Source organism: Adiantum capillus-veneris, chromosome 17, assembly GCF_014529385.1.
Source record: "Adiantum capillus-veneris isolate H3 chromosome 17, ASM1452938v2, whole genome shotgun sequence".
Classification (NCBI taxonomy): Eukaryota; Viridiplantae; Streptophyta; class Polypodiopsida; order Polypodiales; family Pteridaceae; genus Adiantum; species Adiantum capillus-veneris.
This window is the reverse complement of record NC_140947.1, coordinates 73,908,115-73,931,721: the sequence shown is the minus strand read 5'-3', so window position 1 is coordinate 73,931,721 and position 23,607 is coordinate 73,908,115. Positions and strand designations below refer to the sequence as shown.

The 23,607-nt window shown below is 46.0% G+C and overlaps 1 protein-coding gene and 2 pseudogenes across 1 annotated transcript; all 3 read left to right on the top strand.

Moving 5' to 3' along the window:
- The first annotated feature begins 5,735 nt into the window (after positions 1–5,735).
- LOC147437482 (uncharacterized) lies at positions 5,736–8,125 on the top strand. The gene is made up of 2 exons (XM_086486568.1): positions 5,736–7,417; positions 8,116–8,125. The coding sequence occupies exons 1-2, from the start codon at positions 5,736–5,738 to the stop codon at positions 8,123–8,125; spliced, it is 1,692 nt and encodes a 563-aa protein (XP_086342694.1).
- Positions 8,126–12,161: 4,036 nt separating this feature from the next.
- LOC147437481 (uncharacterized) lies at positions 12,162–13,396 on the top strand (annotated as a pseudogene).
- A 1,048-nt stretch (positions 13,397–14,444) lies between these two features.
- LOC147437480 (uncharacterized) lies at positions 14,445–15,650 on the top strand (annotated as a pseudogene).
- Positions 15,651–23,607: the final 7,957 nt, after the last annotated feature.

The following is a 23,607-nucleotide window of genomic DNA, read 5'->3' as shown; positions in this document are numbered from 1 at the left end:
CATGCTTTGTAGTCAACTAGATAAATATATCTTTAGTGGTCTTTATACGTTTGTTTTTTTTGTACGTTGTGGGGACTTTGCGCTTTGTGAACTTCAATAGAGCTCTCTTGCATTCCCAGTGCTCAGTTTGTGACTCACCGAAGGTGAAGAAGGTTGAAGACCGACTGCGTTGTTCTCTTTGCGATAAAGATCACGTCATCAACACGACTCTCACACTGGAGGCACAAATCCGAAGCAGCATTGACAGACGTGTTGTGGCGGTTCAAGTGTCAAGGTCTACGGTGGATCGCCTTCTGGCCTTGCCAAGGAGCTTTAAGGAGGTGTCCATGGAGAGCATTCTAGAGGCGAGGGATATTTTATCGACATCTGTTGTCGAGGGTGTGTTCAAAATTGGCACAAATGGGTCTATGATATCTTTCACTCCTCTGTGGGAAACCTAGATGCTGTGAGAGCATGGATTTCGATAGCTTTTGGATTTCACCACGAATAACTATGCTTCCTTACCTAGATCCCTCTACAATCGATGAACTAAATTTTGGCTTGTCCATTGTATATCGAGTTTCATAAGAAAGTGGTATCCTGTTTTTGAGTCTTGTTGCCGTGGTGTCTCTCCATAACTCACTTTCTACTCTTCCTTCCTCTCCATATTTTCAACCTTCCAAAGCACAAACTCTCTCTTTCTCTCTCTCTCTCTCTCTCTCTCTCTCTCTCTCTCTCTCTCTCTCTCTCTCTCTCTCTCTCTCTCTCTCTCTCTAACACACACACACACACAAACAAACACACAAGACGGCTGAATAGTTACAATCTTCACGTGCCTTTGCAATGACTCACTTGCCCGAACGCGATGTTGATACCGTTTTTGCGGCACTGTTTCCGAACAATTCAGACATCTTTCTCGTGCTACACCATCTCCAAAACTCAACAAGTGCACCGCATGACCTTAGATCAAATTTTCTCAATGATTTGTTTGAGAGCTTCTTGCTTGAAAGACATGCTGTCCCGGATGCATGCCTCTTCTTCCCTACTGACAGGGCCACTAGCGCAATGATGGCCACATAATTCTCATCTTTGTATTCAACATGTGCCAATTCACTTGCTCTTAGCCTCGACGTGTTAACGGCCTTTGCTTGCTTTGCGAGCTGTAGGTTAAAAGTGTATTTGAAAAGAAATGGAAGCATGAGAACAATCATCTTGGGGATGCCATCGAAACCATTTCTTGCAAAGGGCATTTTGCTCTCCGAAACAAGCAATGGCATCGCATACCTTCCCACCTTCACAATGTGCTCAAGCCGTGCACGTGCTGGATGGAAAGAAGATGAGGTGGCCACTTTGCATCGGCTATCCTTGTTGCATGAGGCTTTTCCTTATGTTGAGGTGGTCCGCATGTTCTAGGCCAAGCACCCACACACGTTGCACACAACCCAGGCCGTGAAATGCAAGCTTTCACGCCTAAAGAAAGAGAAGGGCTTGGTCACTGGTGCTCAGATACGATGCACCCATGCCAAGTTGAGCAAGCCCATTAAGAGATACAACAAAAGCATCAAGGACAAGCCCATTACACCCTGCGAAAAATGTGGACACTACTACAACCGGATGCGTGGCCGCCCTACCAAATATCGGAAATAACACAATAAACAACATAAAACCGACTAATCGGCATACCTGGCACAATCACGTGATCGCATGATCGCAAGATACACGAACAAAGAGAGATAGAGAGAGGGAGAGAGTAAGCGAGCACGTGCAGGCGCACCTCCTAGAGCGGAGTGCTACGCCGGCACGGCGAGAGAGAAGAGAAGAGAGGAGAGAAGAATACACAGACACTGGGTGCAATCTCCCCCCGTGCAAGAGTGACCATTTCCCTCTTGCACGTATTTGTTTTATAGATTTCTTGAATGGTCAAATTGGTTACAAACTAGCCGGCCGGTCATAAATGGCCAAAGCTCATAAAAGAGCACTTGAATAATAAAATGTACATGATATACAAATACATTTGCATAGGCCAAGCTGGGTCTAGTCTTTTCCACCTGTCAGCTGCAATAAATAGTAAAATGTCAATTTTATAACATACCTCTCCGTTGGAAAGCAATTGTCCTCAGTTGCGAAGATAAAAATCTGCAAACAATAATTGTCAAAAACAGTGATTAGTATGTTGTGTCAAAAACATCACATAATAAAAGAAAAATTTATGAAACTAAACAACATTAGCTTATGCCTTCCGTCATCCACATACTACCTATTCTAGTGTCCCATACCACTAGAATAAGCAGTATATGTCATACCCTGGTGAATCAGGATATCATTAGTCACACTCATCATTAATCTCATAATGTCAAGTCTCATCATATAAACACTGCCATAATAATCACCAGATACCAAATCCCAATCCAATTCCAAGTCTCGGTGTGTGTGTGTGTTGGCGAACAAGAGGTGCTTGGATCACATAACAGGGAGAAAACGGGACTGGTGGGTTGTAACTCCTACTGCATGGTTGTCCAAAAAAACAGACAGCAGGGTGGGTGTATGGGCGCCGTTAGTCATCGACGTCGAGAGAGAGAGAGAGAAAGAGAGAGAGAGAGAGAGAGAGAGAGAGATAGAGACGAGATTGAGACAGATAGTCGCTGTGATGCGGGCCGCTAAAACGGGTGGCTGGGATAGGTTGGCGGCACCTCCGCATGCTAAACTGGCGGATGATCATGCTGCTATTGTGTTGCCAGTAGGAACCACTGCGGTGTTGATGACGACAGGCTGCATTGGTGTGCTATCGTAGAGGCCTGTATTGTGGTATTGGCGTCCAGTGGTGGCCGCCAATGACGACCGGGGGGGGGTTTGAAGACGAGGCAATCGACCTGTAGAGTACGATGGTTGTGTGTGTGGGTGGGTGTGAGAGAGAGATAGAGACGAGAGAAAAACAAAAAAATGTTTTACTTTACTCAGTGGGGCCGTGATTTGAGAAATAGAGAGTGATTGGGTGGGATGCGCATGTCATAAGTGAACGAGGAGAAAGAGAGGGAAGAGAGTAAGCGAGCACGTGCAGGCGCACCTCCTAGAGCGGAGTGCTACGCCGGCGCGGCAAGAGAGGAGAGAAGAATACACAGACACTGGGTGCAATCTCCCCCCGTGCAAGAGTGACCATTTCCCTCTTGCACGTATTTGTTTTATAGATTTCTTGAATGGTCAAATTGGTTACAAACTGGTCGGCCGGTCATAAATGGCCAAAGCTCATAAAAGAGCACTTGAATAATAAAATGTACATGATATACAAATACATTTGCATAGGCCAAGCTGGGTCTAGTCTTTTCCACCTGTCAGCTGCAATAAATAGTAAAATGTCAATTCTATAACAGACACTTGCTATTCCGACGCCAGCTAACACATCAGCTTCTGCCTTTAGTTGCAGAATCCACTTCGAGGAAGCGAAGACGCTATGGGGATGTGTATGTTTGCAGCCAGTGCAAGAAACACTTAACAAGCGATAACAATCACCTATGGAGCTTGCAAGAGACAGGGTTTAATCCAGCACTTCCCTTTGTGTCAGATCTAAACCCCGTAGAGGCACGCTTGGTCTCCATTCGTATCCCCTTCGCCAAGATACGCGAACTAACATATGATGGTCAGTATGGGCTTAGAGGTAGCGTTGTCAATGTCCTTGCCAACTTGGAGAAGAGCTAGGATGTGCTACCTCGCTTCATTGAGGATGAGGCCTCTGTGCTTGTGGGAACCAAACGGAAACTAGAATACGGTAGATGTTACCTAAGTGGCGTTGTGCGACCCCTGCTCACAATGCGTGCAACCACTACGCTACTATCAACACGACTCTACACGAGAGAAGGTGTCACCATCAACAATAAGTGACTTGCACACCTTTCTAGTCTAAGTATGGCTCCTGTGAATACCCTTAACGACGATGCGCACGATGTTGAGCTTAAGGATGAACAGACTGATGTCATGCTCCATGGGGTCACAAGTGCTGCAAAGGTTGTTGATTACAGTGGCAAGATTCTTCATGTTGCACCTTGCGAGGGCAACTCACCGTTGAGCATCTTCATGGACGAGTATTGCGAGGAGTTGAGCTTCCCAAATCTTTTCTTCGGGTCCCCTAGAAGATATAGAGAAGCCGCAACCAAAGATTATCAAACGGTTGCAAAGTGGGAGCTCCTGAACATCGACAGAAGATTCACCCTGGACATTGAGAATTTATTTTTCAAGTCTATCAAAATCATGTCGGGACAAGTTGCATCCTCTATTTGGGTGCGAATGCGCAAGGGAAAGCTAGGAGGTGCAGCAAGGCAAGTTGTAGAAGACACAAACATAGAGAGTCTTCTCAACTCAAGGTTAGGCTTTAGAGACTTCGAGGCACTGCGCACATCCCCCGACTACAAGGAAAAGATGAAAAAAAAATGTCTTCGCAATGATCCGACAACTTGGACCGCCCACATTTTTTGTCACGTTCTCCTCTGTAGAGAGAAGATGGAAAGAGCTTCTTGCTGCACTAGAGAAGTTAGTCCCGCTGAGCCAAGAGCCCGAGGAGAGCCTAAGCTCGTACCAACGTCGCCTCATTTGCGTCGATCCCATTACAACTGCTCGTTTCTACGTCAACAGGTTCAACGCAATGAAATGGTTGTTGCGGACTGATTCCTCCATATGTGGCAAAATACGAGACTTCTTTTTCATCATGGAGTTCCAAAGTCACGGTAGCCAACATGATCACGGTTTGTTGTGGCTAGAAAATGCTCCATCACTCACAACGTACTCGGATCAAGATATTGTAATGTTTGTAGATACCCACATTAGCACAGATGGATCCATCTTGCCCAATGACCTTTCTGAAGTTTACAAGCACAAGCACCATATGACTTGTCGAAAGAAGAGCAAAAGTTGCCGTTTTGGATTTCCCCATGCCATTCACAACTATTATCCGGCAAGGAATACTTGAGTCGAACATAGCTAGACAAGGTAAGCTTTACTTGCAACAAGTTGAAAGACAACTCAGCCAAATTGATTTACAAAATGCCCCTACATTTGAAGAATGGCTAGAACAAGTACAACTCTCCATGGAACAGTACTTGTTTGCATTGCAAGCAACTATCTCAGGACCCACTATTTTTCTCGAGTGCAAACCAAGCGATATATTCACAAAAAACTTCAACAAGTCAATAGTTTCACTTTGGAATGCAAACACAAATATACAGTTCGTGCTAAATGCACATGGAGCTGCGAGCTACTGCACCTTATACATGACAAAAATGGACAATACATTAATAGGAGCAATCAAGGCACAGGTTGATCACTGTGTTGCAAACAATGCAACAACGTTAGAGAGACTACGAAAATTTGGTAGTACAATCCTTAACACACATCAGATTAGTTCACAGCAAGCTGCTTACATATGCCTCTCACTTCCATTACATAGCTCGTCTAGAGAATTCATATACATAAATACTAATCCACCTGAAGAGTGAGCTCTGGTCCTCAAAAAAGAGAATGCCTTGCAAAAAATGCACCTTGACACGACATAAATCTTCTCTGCCTCCATCATTGACAAATATGCCTCCAGACCACACTCGTTCTTTGCCATGTGCTTGGCCCAATTCGCTTCCACAACAAAAATCCCTCTAGGCCTGACACATTTCTGCGGAGGGCACGCATCATACGGTACGTTAGATACAGTAAAGCCAAAGACCCTGACAACCATTACAGAGAACAATGCCTTCTCTTCTTGCCGTGGTCAAGCCATGAGAATGAGCACCTTTCCCGAAGGTTCGTCTTGGATCGATGTCTACACTTCGAACATTGAGACAGTGAAAAACAATGAATCACAATTCGTTGTCGAACCAACTCCACTCGACAGATTCGCAACAGCCGTCACAACCTCACGCAACACGAGAAGTGTGAGTTCCTTGAACGATTTCAACAATGCCAACGTGATGATCAACACCCCATCAAAGCAACCGACGAAGAAACCATTTGCTTTGCATTTTTCCAAACATATTGCCATGACCAATGAGGATTTCCACGCATCAATAAAGAAGCTAAACCCACAACAGCGACTCATCCTCGATGATGTCATGCTCAAAAAACGCATAGTGCCGTCAGAAAAGATACATCTCTTCCTCACAGGTGGAGAGGGCACTGGAAAAACATTCACGCTACTCTTGCTAGTCGAAGCCCTCATTCGCTTCTACACACATAAGTCGGGCCACAATCCTGACTTTCCTAAGGCACTCCTGATGGCATATACAAGCAAGGCAACATTCAACATTGGTGGTACAACTATACACTCAGCTTTACATTTGCCTTTGATAACTACGGCACACACAAGCCTCGGAGCAGAAAAGCTAGATGCACTGTCCTTACTTTATCAAGATTTGGAGCTTGTGGTGTTTGATGAAGTCTCCTTGATAGGATCGAGTGTCTTCTCATTGGCTGATTCACATCTTCGTGCCATCAAGAGAAAACACGACCAACCTTTTGGTGGACTTGATGTCATACTCTGTGGTGACCTTTGCCAAGCTAGCCCAGTCAAAGACTCTGGGATATTCACAAGCAAGCAGGCTCTTCTCGAGGCGGTCGCACCTTCGTACTGGCATGAATTCCCTAAGTGCTATGAACTAACGATCACAATGAGACAAACAGATGCACAGTTTATAGAGGTGCTCAACCGAATGAGAATTGGCTCGCACACCAGTAGCGACCTTGCATACATTAACAACTCCTTCCACAGAGAGTTGCCTGTTGACATAACCATATCACACCTATTCTACTCTAACAAGGCAAAGGATGAACACAATGAAAAGGTCTTCACACAATTGCCTGGTGAGCCACACATGTTCAAAGCGATTGACAAGCGTGCCGCTTCTTGCAGCAAAACAATAGCAATTCCATTGGATGCCAGGCAAACTACGGGTCTCCAAGCAACATTGTGTCTGAAACCAGGGCTAGTGGTCGAGCTATGCGCTGGAAACCTAGACATTCTCGACGGCCTCATCAATGGCACAGAAGGCGTCTACAAGCTCTGCACTACATTCTTCGACACGACATGCCTCTGGATTCATTTCACCAACCCTAGCATAGGGAAAAAACAAAGGTATGACCACCGTCATCTTCGCAACCCACTCACATTGCCTGGTTTGACGCCAATTCTTCGCATCGCATGCGAATTCCAAATTGGAAAAAACTACTTCAACACCCTCACACGCAAGCAATTCCCAGTTCAGCCTGCTGCAGCCCGCACAATTCATCGATCACAAGGGCTTACACTCAACACACTGGCTTTCAACCCCAAAGGAATTAGGTCTCACGGCCTCACATACACTGCTCTAACACGGATTCGTGACACTGCAAATCTATATTTGATAGAGAGGTTGCTACCCTGCAACATTCACACCGACGCATCTGTCCTCAAAGAGCTCCACAGGTTGAGAACGGAAGTAGCTTATTCCCCCATCCAGAAGCATCTCCATCTCCACCAAGATACACATTACATTGTCCAATCACTGAACGTCGTCTCCCTTGGAAAGCATGCAAACGATATCATCCACGACAAAAGCCTGATGGCCTTCGACGTCCTTTGCCTGCAAGAGACTCGACAACATGCGACAACCATTCCAGGCTTCCACAACATATCCTCAACAGAACTACACGACATCTCCATTCTCCATAAAAACAACCTAATACCTACACAAATACACATCTGCATAAATCAAACGCTTGAAACGATCCATGCAACTTTCCACTGCGCCAACAATTGCATGTGGCAACAGTCATTTCACTCTACAGGGCACCGGCATCATCACTCCCACGGTTCCTACAGAGCATCTCCAATCTTCTTGATTCAACCCGCACCATACGACCACTAATCATAATGGGAGATTTCAACATTGACGCACTTGAGGAAAGTAGCACATATAGAACCCTCTCCACCCTCATTCTCCAGCACGGGCTCCACCAATTGATACACCATCCAACCACAGTACACAACTCTACGCTAGACCACATATGGGTTAGCAATGACCTGCCGCAAACCATGTCTAGCACCAGCTACAACTATTGGTCCGACCACTCCACTACATACCTCCTCATTGCCAAAAGCTAACCTTCTCTTGCTTTCTGCAGGCCATTGTGAGTTCTCACCTTGTTTTTTTCTTTTTTGGCTGATTCCAAAGGTCTTTGTCTACTTTTCTGCAATAAGAAGTTCACATCTACTGCACTCCAGTAGTGCCTATATGGCTCCCACCGCCACCGGCCTATTGTGTGATGTCACATGCCTTCAAGGTGCAAGTGTACATGATTGCAGTTGGAGAGATTCCCTTTCTCTTCATCGGCTAAAAACAAGCCAAATCTTTCAAGTTTGACCCTTGCCTTCAAGATGCAAGCGTATGTGATTGCATCTAGAGAGACACCCTCACTTCGCATTTGTTGAAAACAGCCCAGAGCTGGCCCTACCCAAGTTGGGCATATTCCGCAATGAGTGCATTCCAAGAGACAACATCCCTCCCTCTCTCTCTCTCTCTCTCTCTCTCTCTCTCTCTCTCTCTCTCTCTCTCTCTCTCTCTCTCTCTCTCTCTCTCTCTCTCTCTCTCTCTCCCCTCTTTCAACTTCAAAAATTAAAGCTTAAATTGGTGCGATTTAGATAATAACAACATGAACCGTGCGCGTGTCTGATAGGTCATATCTAATTTCCATCAATTTAAGCTTTATTTTTTGAACCTGAAAGGGGGGGGGGGAGAGAGAGGGAGAGATGCTTGCATGACAAGCTCAAATGTTCAAAGGCTGAGATAGTGAGAGAAAGAGAGAGCCACTCACAAGAAAAGCTTGAATGTTCAAAGGCCTCCTCGTGTCATCCAAAAATTTGTTCTCTCTCTCTCTCTCAGGTCTTTGTGTGTGTGTGTGTGTGTGTGTGTGTGTGTGTGTGAGAGAGAGAGAGAGAGAGAGAGTGAGAGAGAGAGAGAGAGAGCTACTCGCAAGAAAAGCTTGATGTTCAAAGACCGCTTATTCACTACTTTTCCAATGGGCACACAGTCCGACAATGATGGTTGTGATCAGACTTGTTCATGCTACACCTTGCATGTGGATAAGACTATTATCCATTGCCTTTGAGGTTTGCCCATATGTGCACATGGTCATCATGCAGTTCATGCCCTACTATGTTACGTAGGTGTTTACACATATTATGTCTCTCAAGGTTTGGTTTGCTGGCTATTACGGTTTTTGGGTTCTCACCTTGGGAAGGAGAGGACCTTGTTTTCTTTGACAATTTTTGAAAATTGGGATTTTAATATTGGTGAGATGCATCTCGTAACTTAAATCTCCCTCTCTCTCTCTCTCTCTCTCTCTCTCTCTCTCTCTCTCTCTTTGCGTCCTAACCCTAGCCCGTCCACCATCGAAAGCCACATAGGTCCTCCTCTTGGGCGAGGGGCTGCCCATGGGGGAGGGCGTTAAGCCTTTAGCTCTTGCCCCTACCCTAGCAAGGCAATAACGGCACCCCTACAGCGATGCAACAACGACAGGATAACGGGCACGCTCGAGTTTGACAAGCTCAACACCGACCTTAACCTTCCATCTGCAACGTAACAACCACAAGCCCAACAACGACCTCGACCTTCCCTGTGCAGCGATCTCGACCCTCTGCGCAGTGACGACCCGAAGCGACCTCGTTGCCATTTCTTTGCACATTAGTTGAGTATTTGGGCCTTTGGATTAGAGAAAATGTTCTCACCAAATCCACCTCCAACAGGACGAAGCAAGACGATGGTGACCAAAGGTTGCAAGGCCAACATCCCGAAAACACCCGGGAGAACATGGGATAGCTTTGCCACTGTCCTAGTAGCCCCAAGCAAGACAGATTGCATTGGACAATTGCAAGCCACCCTTGACATGGTCATGGAAGAAAATCGCGTCGACCTCATTGCACGCCTCAGCACGTTCGAGGCACGATTTGATGCCATGGTCAGCCTCACAACAGACAGGGTAAAGGAAGTCGAAGCAAAGGTCACTCACTCTCACACAATCGCACTCGCCAAAGTGGAAACTTGTGTGAAGTCAGAACTACAGGAACGCTAGCTCCAAGAAGAGAATGCCCTCAAGGTTCGCATTGGAGGGCTGCCCCAAGCATGGAAGGAGTGCAAACAAGACTTCTCTGAATGCATTAACCTCCTCAACGAGACTCTTAAACCAGTCCAAGTCGACTATGATGTGGTAGAATGTATTATCAACAATCACAACACCAAGCACACACCAAGTGGACATGCCATTCTTGAGTTCAAAGACGAGGAGGAATGGTTCCAATTACTCCAACAATCGCATCTTCTCAAAGACACCAGGTTTTGGATTGCTGAAGAACTCACCCCGACACAAGTCAAGCACAAAGGTAAAGAGCTGAAAAAAGTACGTGCAACACAAGCCAAAGGCAAGAGGCAATATACCGCGTAGGGAAGGCCATCATCCAGGAGTTTCGTAGTCCCAAAACAGCTCTCGCCTCACAGGACCCCCTTTAGTTTTGTTCTTTTCTTTTGATGGACTCTCAATCCCTAACTGATATGTACCGATTGCCCTCACCTACAGGAAGTGGTTGTAATGTTTTGTTTGGGTCCCATGAGTTATATCTGACCTCCATGGAAAATAATTCAATCTCTCTCTCTCTCTCTCTCTCTCTCTAATATGACACGTAAGACATGCAAGCTTCATGTTGTTCTAAATCGTGCAATTTCAAGCTTTATCTTTTGAACCTAATAGAACACACACACACACACACACACACACACACACACACACACACACACACACACACACACACACACACACACACACACACACACACACACACACATAGAGCTTCTCGCAAGAAAAGCTCGAATGTCCAAAAGCCTCCTCATGTCATCTAAAATTTGTTCTCTCTCTCTCTCTCTCTCTCTCACACACACACACACACACACACATTTTCACCTCCTTTCTCTCTTTATTTTCTAGATGCTCTATTTACTTATCTGTAGAGAATATACGCGCTCTTTCTTTGTGTCTCTCTCTACCTTTGATTTTATATATCTTTCTCTCTACACTCTTTCTTTTTCTCTCCTTTTGGCAATCTCTCTCTCTCTCTCTCTCTCTCTAAGCAGTGCGTGACTTTTTGGATTAGATGGGTGTCCACAATGTGGGATCTAGATTGATAGTTGACCAATCGAACTACCTCGGCCACATTGTAGGGGGCTAAGAGCGCTCCCCCATAGGGGCCTTGGAGGCGGTTGTGGAGGGACCTCTCCGCATGGTGTGGGAGTCCCATATAGCGTTTGTGGAGGGCCTGCCACCGAGATTGGAGGAGATACTTGGAGTTTCGCTTTGGGGGGGGGGGGGGGGGGGGGGGGGGGGGTACCTCACCCACCCTCCACACCACTCTATCACCCTCTAGACTGCCAAGTGGTAGAGGTGATTGCATTGTCACCGGAAACAAATTTGGAAACCATGCACGAAGGAAATAAATTGATGAGTGCGATCTTCCCACTGCACGCTTACCTTCATCCACCTCGCGGCTTTGTGCTGTTGAAAGTGCACCATAGCGTCTACAACAATTGCACGATTGCAAGCCAACAAAGGTATTTCTCTCTCTCTCTCTCTCTCTCTCTCTCTCTCTCTCTCTCTCTCTCTCTCTCTCTCTGCTATGTGCAACCTGCAGCGCTCTGCATCTCCCAACACGGTTGTCTGCAGCTCCCTAGCTCTGCCAGAACGACACAAACTGCCATGTCTACAGCTCCCTAGCTCAGCCCATCAACTAACTGCTGTGTGTGTGTGTGTGTGTGTGTGTGTGTGTTGTGTGTGTGTGTGTAGCATGCATCGACTTCATCTCCTCCAAAGTGGCGTAAATTTTAAGGCGCTGCCTCCTCTGTAGGCAGTTTCAAAAGCGTTTGTGGTTTAATTTTTATAAATGAATGCCATTATTTGGCTTTGCTGAGTAACTAATCATTTGTGTGATTTCGTAAATGTAACCAAAATGAGCTTCTGCTTTGCTGCAATTATTTTGCTATGCTAAGTGGTTAATTATTTCCATGATTTTGATAAAGAAATCAACCTTAAGTTACTTGTGCCACTCTTTTCGGTTTGGTGCATGGGAGATACTTATAAGATCCACTCCATTTTTATGTAATGTTTCTCTAGGTTTTTCTGTAGCCATGTCTTCTCGAGAGAATTTGCCGATGGATCTCAACAACGAATGGAGCGACGATGGCGAGGAGGTGCCTTCTTCTATCCTGCCCACGGAGTCCCTACTCGATGAAGCGATGCGGACGATCGAAGAGCTGGCTGCGACAATCCATCCAATGGCGCCACAAAAGGGATCACCTCAACAAAACTCCTTGGTAATGGGGTCTAGCTTACATCCACGACAAGTTGGATCGTCAATTGGAGGCCTGGGCGGCTCATGTGCTTGGGGGTCTTCAATAACACCGCCCCGATCGGCCTTCATAGACATTGGACTACGCCCTGATCCACCCATCCTCTTACCTCGGGTGCGGCCAGTTCCGGTAAGGCCATCCTTGCTTTCCGCGTCCACTGCCGACCACAATGTCACTGCCATTGTCTGCACGTCCAACATTGCCTCTACCAACACCAATCAAGCATGCCTCCCATCAGGGCCTACCGCCAGGCAGCAGGTTAGCTCCGATTGCTATCCCTAGTGATAGCAACACCTCAGTTGAGGAGCACCGGTGCCTTCATTGACCCATACGCCACAAACGACTGCACGAACTAATTGGAGGCTCCATGAGATCATCACTTTGGTCGAGACCAAGAAAGAAGTACAGGTACGTCACAGTGAAGGAGGGGTTTATGAGCGTACTCGTCGCGACCGCTGGCAAATGGTTGCTGAGACCTATCAGGCACGAGGCGTCATGCGTAATAAGGCACAATGCAAAATGAAGTGGGATAAAGTACACTCCCTATTCAATAGGCTCAATGACTATGAGAGGAAGATTCCCTCAGGGTGGTCTAGCTATTGGCAAATGACTCAAACCGAGCGGTGCACAAAAGGACTACCTGTAGAAGACTTTCCATTCGAACTGTACAACAAAATGCAGATGCTTTTTGGCGGGGACCGCAATGCCGACATCGGGGGATAGTTGGTTGACTCTATGGAGGATGACACGACGCCACTAGGTATACAAGTCCCATTGGAATTCGGTCCATAAATTTATTTTTGCTACTGTTTTTATTTGTTGCTCTAACCCTAATTTCTTTATTTCTTCGCATGTAGGCGACGAAGAAGACAACCATACCATGCCACGTGATGGTGACATCACAGGCGAGCAACAAACACCACCTCTTGCCATGAACGATGGTGGTGGACCCAGTGACGCATCAGCAGAAGGAAGCTCAGGAGGGATCAAGCAAAAGCGGCGCTTGTGGGTGAATGGCAACAACATCGAGGAGCTCGTGGACTCGACGAAGAACGTGGCGATGGTGTTGCAAAGGTCAAAGGACAGGAAGGACGCACGTGAAGACGCTAGGGGAAAGAGATTGCTAGAAATCGAGGAGGCGAGAAACGAAGCCACTCGTGACAGTGCAAATGCAATTTGTGGCTCCTCGAACCGAGTGGCCGACTCCATTGCCTCCCTGGCGATACGAAGAGAGTAATACTTGTGGGTTGCATTCCTAGGTGTTTGTTTATTTATCATTGTCTGCATTGAGTAGTTGTTACTGGTGTAAACATCTTTGGCATTGCATGACTGTGGATGTGATATTCATTGTTGAGATACTATTTGAATTGGACAGTAAAGCTTTTAGTTTGTTATTTGGTTCATCAACCATACTGTATCGGATTTTTTGTGGGACTGCCAAATGCCAAATATTGTTTGTGTCTAACTTGATTCCTACACACTGTGCACCCTGCATTGTCTCTCTCTCTCTCTCTCTCTCTCTCTCTCTCTCTCTCTCTCTCTCGCCCCCCCCCCCCCCCTTTACAGAAGGATAGGGAGCACTACTTAATATGTAGATGCATTGATTTAAAACTTGCAAACACTTTATTGGCAGTAAGAAATTGAAATTGCTTGCTCTCATTAACCCTCACTATTTCTGTCCACCTGCCCCCGCCCCCCCCCCCCCCCCCCCCCCCCCCCCAAAAAAAAAAAAACAAAAAAACTTAATGAAGCATTGGGAGCTTTTACTTTGTTATTTGGTTAAGTTATTTAAATGCTTCATAGTGTCTTTTTGAATTATCAAGCCTACTAAGCCTACTGATATTTTGTGTGGCTGCCAAAGGCCTTGCTTGCTCTCATTATTGCTCACTATCTGTGTCCAAACCCCCCCCCTCCCCCCACCCCCCAAAACTTAATGAAGCATTGGGAGCTTTTAGTTTGTTATTTGGTTAAGTTATGTAAATGCTTCATAGTGTGTTTTTGAATTATCAAGCCTGCTGACTGCCATTTTTCTGTAATGTTTCGCTAGGGTTTTTTGTAGCCATGTTGTTTGGAGAGAATTTGCCGATGGATCTCAACAATGAATGGAGCGACGATGGCGAGGAGGTGCCTTCTTCTATCCCGCCCACGTAGTCTCTACTCGATGAAGCGATGCCAACGATCAAAGAGCTAGCTGCGGCAATCCATCCAATGGCGCCACAAAAGGGATCACCTCAACAAAACTCCTTGGTAATGGAGTCTAGCTTACATCCACGACAAGCTCGATCATCAATCGAAGGCTGGGCGGCTCACGTGCTTGGGGGCCTTCAATAACACCGCCCCGATCGGCCTTCGTAGACATTGGACTATGCCCTGATCCACCCATCCTCTTACCTCGGGTGCGGCCAATTCCGGTAAGGCCATCCTTGCTTTCCGCGTCCACTGCCAACCACAATGTCACTGCCATTGTCTGCACGTCCAGCATTGCCTCTACCAACACCAATCAAGGATGCCTCCCATCAGGGCCTACCGCCAGGCAGCAGGTTAGCTCCGATTGCTATCCCTAGTGATAGCAACACCTTAGTTGAGGGAGCACCGGTGCCTTCATTGACCCAAATGCCACAAACGACTGCACGAACTAATTGGAGGCTCCACGAGATCATCACTTTGGTCGAGGCCAAGAAAGAAGTACGAGTGTACTCGTTGCGACCGCTGGCAAATGGTTGCTGAGACCTGTCAGGCACGAGGCCTCATGCGTAATAAGGCACAATGCAAAACGAAGTGGGAGGAAGTACACTCCCTATTCAATAGGCTCAATGACTATGAGAGGAAGATTCCCTCAGGGTGGTCTAGCTACTGGCAAATGACTCAAACCGAGTGGCGCACAAAAGGACTACCTATAGAAGACTTTCCATTTGAACTGTACAACAAAATGCAGATGCTTTTTGGCGGGGATCGCAATGCCGACATTGGGGGATAGTTGGTTGACTCTATGGAGGATGACAGGACGCCACTAGGTATACAAGTCCCATTGGAATTCGGTCCATAAATTTATTTTCGCTACTGTTTTTATTTGTTGCTCTCACTCTAATTTCTTTACTTCTTCGCATGTAGGCGACGAAGAAGACAACCATACCATGCCTGGTGATGGTGACAGCACAGGCGAGCAACAAACACCGCCTCTTGCCACGAACGATGGTGGTGGACCCAGTGATGTATCAGCAGAAGGAAGCTCATGAGGAATCAAGTGAAAGCGGTGCTTGCGGGTGAATGGCAACAACATCAAGGAGCTCGTGGACTCGACGAAGAACGCGGCGATGGTGTTGCAAAGATCAAAAGACCGGAAGGACGCACGTGAAGACGCTAGGGGAAAGAGATTGCTAGAAATCGAGGAGGCGAGAAAAGAAGCCACTCGTGACAGTGCAAATGCAATTTGTGGCTCCTTGAACCGAGTGGCCGACTCCATTGCCTCCCTGGCGATATGGAGAGAGTAATACTTGTGGGTTGAATTCCTAGGTGTTTGTTTATTTATCATTGTCTGCATTGAGTAGTTGTTACTGGGTAAACATCTTTGGTATTACATGAGTGTGGATGTGATATTCACTATTGAGATACTATTTGAATTGGATAATAAAGCTTTTAGTTTGTTATTTGGTTCATCAACCATACTCTATTGGATTTTTTGTGTTACTGCCAAATGCCAAATATTGTTTGTGTCTAACTTGAGTCCCACACACTGTGCACCACCTGCATTCTCTCTCTCTCTCCCCCCCCCCCCCCCCCCCCTCTCCCTCTTTTTAGAAGGATAGGGAGCACTACTTAATATGCAGATGCATTGATTTAAAACTTGGAAACACTTTATTGGTAGTAAGACATTGAAATTGCTTGCTCTCATTAACCCTCACTATTTTCGTCCACACACCCCCCCCCCCCCCCCCCCCCCCAAACACCACCACCACCACCACCAAAAAAAAACTTAATGAAGCATTGGAAGCTTTACTTTGTTATTTGGTTAAGTTATTTACATGCTTCATAGTGACTGCCAAAGGCATTGCTTGCTCTCATTAACCCTCACTATCCCCCCCCCCCCTCTCTCGTGTCTAAACTTAACGAAGCATTGGGAGCTTTTAGTTTGTTATTTGATTAAGTTATTTAAATGCTTCATAGTGTCCACGTGTCCCCCTCCCCCCCCTTCCTTTCTCTAAACTTAATGAAGCATTGGGAGCTTTTAGTTTGTTATTCGATTAAGTTATTTAAATGCTTCATAGTGTGCTTTTGAATTATCAAGCCTACTGATATTTTGTGTGACTACCAAAGGCCAAACTTTTTGTGTGTCCACCATTTTGCCACACATTGTGCATTGTGTCAATATCTCTCCACCCCCGCCCTTCCCTCCTCCAACACACAACTTAATGAAGCTTTTTTTTTTATACTATGGGCCATCTTCCCCCCCCCACCCCCCCTCCCCCCCTTCCCAACACACAACTTAATGAAGCATTTTTTCCTATGGGCTCTCTCTCTCTCTCTCTCTCTCTCTCTCTCTCTCTCTCCCTCTCCCTCCCTCCTCCAACACACAACTTAATGAAGCATTTTTGTACTATGGGCCCTCTCTCTCTCTCCCCCCCTCCTCTTCTCTCCCAGCACACAACTTAATGAAGCATTTTTTACTATGGGCCCTCTCTCTCTCTCTCTCTCTCTCTCTCTCTCTCTCTCTCTCTCTCTGGATGCAATCAAAGACAAGGAAGTTTACTTGGAATGTTCACACACATACAAAGCACTTGTTCAAAAGAAGAGGAGAAGGTGGGAAGTCGAAAAACAACTTCTTTTAGCATAAAAGAAAGCACATGCATGTGGCAAGTTTTGGCAAAATCTAAAAGGCAAGCGCGTTGAGAGCTTTGGTGACTTGACTCTTGAGGATATGTATATGCATTGTAAGAACCTCTATGAGCAACCCAATGTTGATAAGATGGAGGGTTGTAGCTCCCTTCCATTTATGTCTCCCTTCTTTACCATTGAAGATGTATGCCGCGCGCTTGAGAAACTTGCTACTCGCAAGGCAGGTGACCTTCAAGGTGTCAAGGCTGAAATGATTAAATGGACAAGCAAGAAAACACGATATTGGATATGCGATATGTTTAACCTTGCACTTCAGTATGGCATGCCTCATGATTGGAGTGCAAATTGGATCAAACCTTTGCACAAAGGAAGAGATGTAAACAATGTGAACAACTATCGCACTATAATGGTTGGTTCTTTGATGGCAAAGTTATTTGGATGTATCATGGAGATGAAGATAAGTGAATGGGCTGAAAAGAATGGCAAACGTGCGCTTGGCCAAGCAGATTTTCGAAAGCATCATAGCACTATTGATCACCTTGTCACTCTTCGAGTTCTTATGGAAGCGTCTCGATTGAAAGGAAAAAAGTTGTATTGTTGCTTTGTGGATTTCAAGAAAGCTTTTGACATGGTACCGCGAGGAAATCTTTGGAGACATATGCAAAGCCTTCAAGTGCCGAGAGAATTTATGCATGCAGTCTTTCGCATCTACCAAAAAGTGATATGTCGATTACGTATGGGAGATGGAATTTCAGAATTTTTTGCAAGCACTATTGGTGTCAAACAAGGATGCCCACTTTCCCCAACCCTCTTTGGGCTACTCATTGATGAATTGGAATACATGGTTCTTGATTTTATGCAGCAAGAAGGCATAGAAGAGGTTAAGATTGGAAATGCGGTGATCATGCTTTTGCTTTATGCCGATGATGTAGTGCTCTTGGCACATACCTTAGAAGATGCACAAAAGCTTATGAGTGTCTTGGAACGCTTTTGCCTACATAGCGAGCTGATTGTGAATGGATCCAAAACCAAGGTTATGCTTGTAAAGACCCTCAATGACGAAAATCCATGCATTGTATACAACAATGAGAAACTTGAAGTGGTAGATCACTTCAAGTACCTTGGCCTTGAGGTTCCATCCAATCATAAATGGAAGGATTGTGCAATGCGTCGCTTGGAAGCCGGAAAGAGGGCTTATTATGCATTTGAGAACATGTGCAATGCAGGAGAGATCAAGTGTTGGGCTCTCAAAAAGTACCTCTTTGACACATTGGTGACACCGGTGCTTCTTTATGGAGTGGAGGTGTGGGGTGGAAGCATCGGGAAGTCTACTTGGAAAGAGTTTGAGAATGTCCAAAAGCGTTTTCTCACCCACTTTCTCCAAGTCAAGACACAAACACCCTACATGCTCTTACTTCTTGAGTCCGGATCGCTTCCCATTGAGGTCTTGGGCATGGAAAGGATTGTGGAGTACATGCGTAAGACACAACGTAGCCCTTTGCATCGACTTCCTAAAATCGCATATGAAGCAAGTCAAAAGGTTCAAAAGACATGCAAGAGCAAAATACTAAGTTCGGGGTGGATGCTTGATATCAAGAAATGGTTTGGAAGATGGGATGCATGTCACTTGGTCAAGGATGCGTCGATCGACTCCCAAGTTAATGAGGCCTTCTTACAACGCCAATGTATCATGGCTTGGGAGAAATCCGGAGGTTCTCGCTTCAGCCATTACACCACACACGTTGCCCCAAACTACAAATCTCTCTTCTTCTCGGAACGAGGTAACCGAACCCATTCCTACATCCTTGAGCCCATCCCGTTGAGTGCGATCCGCACCATTGCCTCCATTCGTCTTAGCTCCCATTCTCTACGCTGTGAGACAGGACGTTGGGGCACTGGCGAAGAGTGTCATCGACTTTGCACCTTATGCCCTTGTCAAGTGCGAGAGAGTGAGTACCACACACTACTTGAGTGCTCAGCTTTTGACCACATTAGGTCCTCTTTTCCCCATATATTCAGCCATGAGCTCTCCCTACATACCTTCCTCTCCCAACCACGATGTGGACTCTCTATTGCGACGCTCATTTCAGCCATTTTTGAGCATCGAGAGTCACTTATGAACTCCACTCACACCACGTGACATGTTCATTTGGTCCCATAGGTCATATTTGACCTCCCAGGACGATAATAGAACTATCTATCTATCTATCTATCTATCTCTCTCTCCCCCTTTCCCAAGATGAAGGTGCAACGTTTACAAATATGGATACACATTATGAACCTGGCATTGTCTCCCTCTCTCTCTCTCTCTAACAATTTGACTCAATGACGCATTCAGATTATGAATTATCAACAATAAAGTATAGATCAAATTATAGACAGCAAAGCAATGTATCGAGTGCAAAACAATGTCCATATCAAATTATAGGTTACTGAGTGCTACAAACTAGTCCATGTGACCATCTACATGTAAGCGAGCAGGACGTCTCTGGTAGTCAATCCCCTGACTGCAACTCCTAAAGGTTGTGGAACTTGCTCCACGTCGACAATGATATCATCATCGAAAGGTACACCAAAGTCCACCCATATGTTGTGTAGAATGCAGCAGGTGGCAATGACTTTTGGCAAGAGCTCCACGTCAGGTTGTCTCACCCGTTGTTGTAGATAACCCCACATTTGTTTCAACCTACCAAATGCTCGCTCCACAACAATTTGTGTACTTGATAGTTTGTAGTTGAATTGTTGCAAGATATGATCGCGCTCCGTAGCAGGAAATGGTATGACAAGCCATGGCAGGTTCAGGTAACCACCATCTCCTAGAATGTATTCTCGAATTCGATGCCGCTCCACCGTAATTGCTGGTCCATCGAGAATCACATTGGTTTGTGCTTTCCTGTACAATGATGAATTCCGTAGCACACGGATGTCATTGCAGACACCGGGCATACCACACATGACATCGAGGAAATGCAAGTTGCTGTCAACCACGGCCTGCAATATCATAGAGTAATTATGGCTCCTATCGAACCAATGTGTGTGTAGCTCACCAACTGACAATTCCTCTGCACAGTAAGCACCCTTGTGGGCACCGCAGCTACTATCTATCGAGGAATCGGTTTTTGTCGAAGGTCGCCTTGCACCAAAGCGCAAACGAAGTCGAAGCAGTGTCGTGGAATTCGCAAGTTTTCTTCGAAGCAAATGTCGTCACCCTCTGTGTAGTCGAAGAAAGTATGCCAAAAATGCTGGCTTCGAGGTTTTACGTACCATACACTGACAACAGAACTCTTTCGTTGCCGGTAAGATACCGCAAAGGCGAGGATGCAATTGATTGTGGAAATTGTAGCTTCAATGACCAGGTCGTCGTCATTGCAAAGAGCGGATGAGCTGTCGATTGGGGGAAGACCATGTCTACCGATGCTTGACACCCAAAAGTGCAGAGCTAAAGAAATTGCCATTATCGCGTCGCCAAGAACTTCATGCAAGGTGTCCATACTTCAGAATGGACCACCGCAAACGGAGTGGGGGGGGCTTCTGTGTGTGCACAATCGCTATGGTGAAGGCGAGCATGAAAGAGAGGATTTATTGTGACAAATAGGAAGCATGCCCCTGGGGACGAGCGAGAGTGATCTAAGAGAGAGGGAGAGATAGAGAGAGTGACTTCAGTTTCTGCAACTAACGTATCCGAGATGCGTATTGAGTGCCGAAGAGATAGAGAGGAGCTTCAACGTGCGCATGTGTGTGTGTGTGTGTGAGAGAGAGAGAGAGAGAGAGAGAGAGAGAGAGAGAGAGAGAGAGAGAGAGAGGGGCAGAATGGAGCATGGCTGGCTGCAGAGCAGGCACACGAGCCGGAGCAATGGAATCTGTGTAGTAGGGTCGCCATAGTGTCGATGAAGTTGGAACTCGGTTGTCATGCCTTAGGTTGGCGGGCTAAAATTTGACTGACTGCCTGGAGTTAGCTCGCTTTATGGGGCGTCGTTTACCATTGGAGCAGAGGTAGAAAAAAATCGGGGTCCTATGTATTTTAACCGATTGAAATCCTAACATCCCGGTTACATTTTGAGCTTATCTTTAAAAGAACCGAGAAATTTTCACAAGTTTTAGTGTAATTACCGACAAAAGCTTCAAATTTTGACCTAAAATCCGAGAAAGTTTCAAGTTTGCCCTTATTTTCTACGGTTAGGAAAAATGTTTTTTTCTAGCCCTGCATTGGAGGGCCCTCCAAGGAAAAACAGGACGTCTGCTGGACGCGCCTCCACATTGGAGCTATGGGGGAGCGCTCTATCTGGATTGTTGTAGCCCACCACCATCGCTGGTCGTCACTGCCATGTGCCGCCTCCTGAGATTGCCATCCTTCCACTCCGGTACCTTGGCCTTGCCATGCGCTGCCTCCTGATGGTGCCACCCCTTCACTCCAGTACCTTGGCCCTGCAATTTTTCGTGTCCCGCTCAGCACAAAGCCCTGCGATCATCCCTAACATATACATTCACCATTTGTCCGGCAACCTGCTCCACCAAGCACTCCAGCTCGGCTTCCGCGTCCTCGCTCTGAACTTCCTCCCTACGTTCGGCCTTACTCCACAGATTGCTCATCAATTAGTTATGTCGTTTGGAGTGTAGCGAAGGATGCAGCTGGGCACAGGTGCCTGCAGGGCCCAGGCTGCCCGAAGTTTCAGACCCAAGCATGAGTAATTTTGTGTATTGTGGTATCGTCTATTCTCCCAAATGTGTTGTCCTCCAATACCGTCTTGCAATATATGTTGCGTACCTGTGGACATGTTGCCTTGAAGTTTCCACCTTGGGTGTTTTTCTGAAGCACTTGGAGCCCTTCCCCCAATCTTGCTAACCCCGATTGCCATGTATTGTTTGTTATGGTCGAGCCCCACTCCAAGTGCGTCTTTAGGCCCAATTGATTGCGCCACCCTCGCTTTGCGACAAAGATTTCTCTCTCTCGCTGATTGCACGTCCCACACCCCGTTGGCAGTTATGTGTCTGTCTCATGAACATTCCTTCTTGCTTGGCAAGCTCTCTATGACTAAATGAGAAGGCCGATTAGCTTCTTGCCTTTGTTTCCTCCAAATCCGCCCTGTCTTTTGGACATGTAGCTCGATGTATTTTGAGAGAGAGAGAGAGAGAGAGAGAGAGAGAGAGAGAGATGCTTGTAAGATAAGCTCAAATGTTCAAATGCTGAAATATACAGAGATGGTGAGAGAAAGAGAGAGCCACTCGCAAGAAAAGCTCGAATGTTCAAAGGCCTCCTCGTGTCATCAAAAAATTTGTTCTCTCTCTCTCTCTCTCTCACACACACACACACACACAAAGAGTTTGAGAGAGAGAGAGAGAGAGAGAGAGAGAGAGAGAGAGAGCTGCTCCCAAGGAAAGCTTGATGTTCAAAGGCTTCTCTTTCCCTTAGAACATTAAGCTTTCCTTGCGAGCAACTCTCTCTCTCTCTCTCTCTCCCCCTCTCTCTCTAGCGTTGCTCGCAAGGAAAGCTTGATGTTCAAAGGCCTCTCTCTCTCCCCCTTAGGTTTGAGAGAGAGAGAGAGAGAGAGAGAGAGAGAGAGAGAGAGAGAGAGCGCTACTCACAAGAAAAACTTGATGTTCAACGACCGCTTATTTGCTACTTTCCAATGGGCACACGGACTGACAATGTTGGCTAGACTTGTTCATGCTACACCTTACATGTGATAAGACTACTAGCCATTGCCTTTGAGTTTGCCCATATGTGCATATGGTCATCATGCAGTTCATGCCCTACTATGTTACGTAGGCGTTTGCACATGTTATGTCTCTTGAGGCTTGGTTTGCTGGCAATTACGGTTTTTGGGTTCTCACTTTGGGAAGGAGAGGACCTTGTTTTCTTTGACAATTTCTATGGATTGGGATTTTACTATTGGTGAGATGCATCTCGTAAGTGAAGTCTCTCTCTCTCTCTCTCTCTTAAATATGACATGCAAGACATGCAAGTTGCATGTTGTTCTAAATAGTACAATTTTAAGCTTTATCTTTTGAACCTAAAAGAACACACACACACACACACACACACACACACACACACACACACACACACACACAGCTGCTCCGCAAGAAAAGCTCGAATGTCCAAAAGCCTCCTAAAGTCATCGAAAATTTGATTCAAAAGAAGAGAAGAAGATGGGAAGTAAAGCAACAAGAATTTCAAGTCCAAGAAAAGGCACATGCATGTGGAAGATTTTGGAGAAACTTGAGAGGCAAGCGGGTTGAGAATTTTGGTAACTTGAGTTTAGTGGATATGTACACACATTGTAGGCAATTATATGAGCAAGAAAATACTGAAAAAATGCCATTTTATGGTTCACTCCCATGTATGCCGTCTTTTTTTACTATTGAGGATGTATGCGGTGGGCTTGAAAAG

Bases quoted from the DNA above. Each gene is read 5' to 3' on its own strand.
- LOC147437482 (XM_086486568.1), top strand. From the start codon at position 5,736: ATGAGAATGAGCACCTTTCCCGAAGGTTCGTCTTGGATCGATGTCTAC.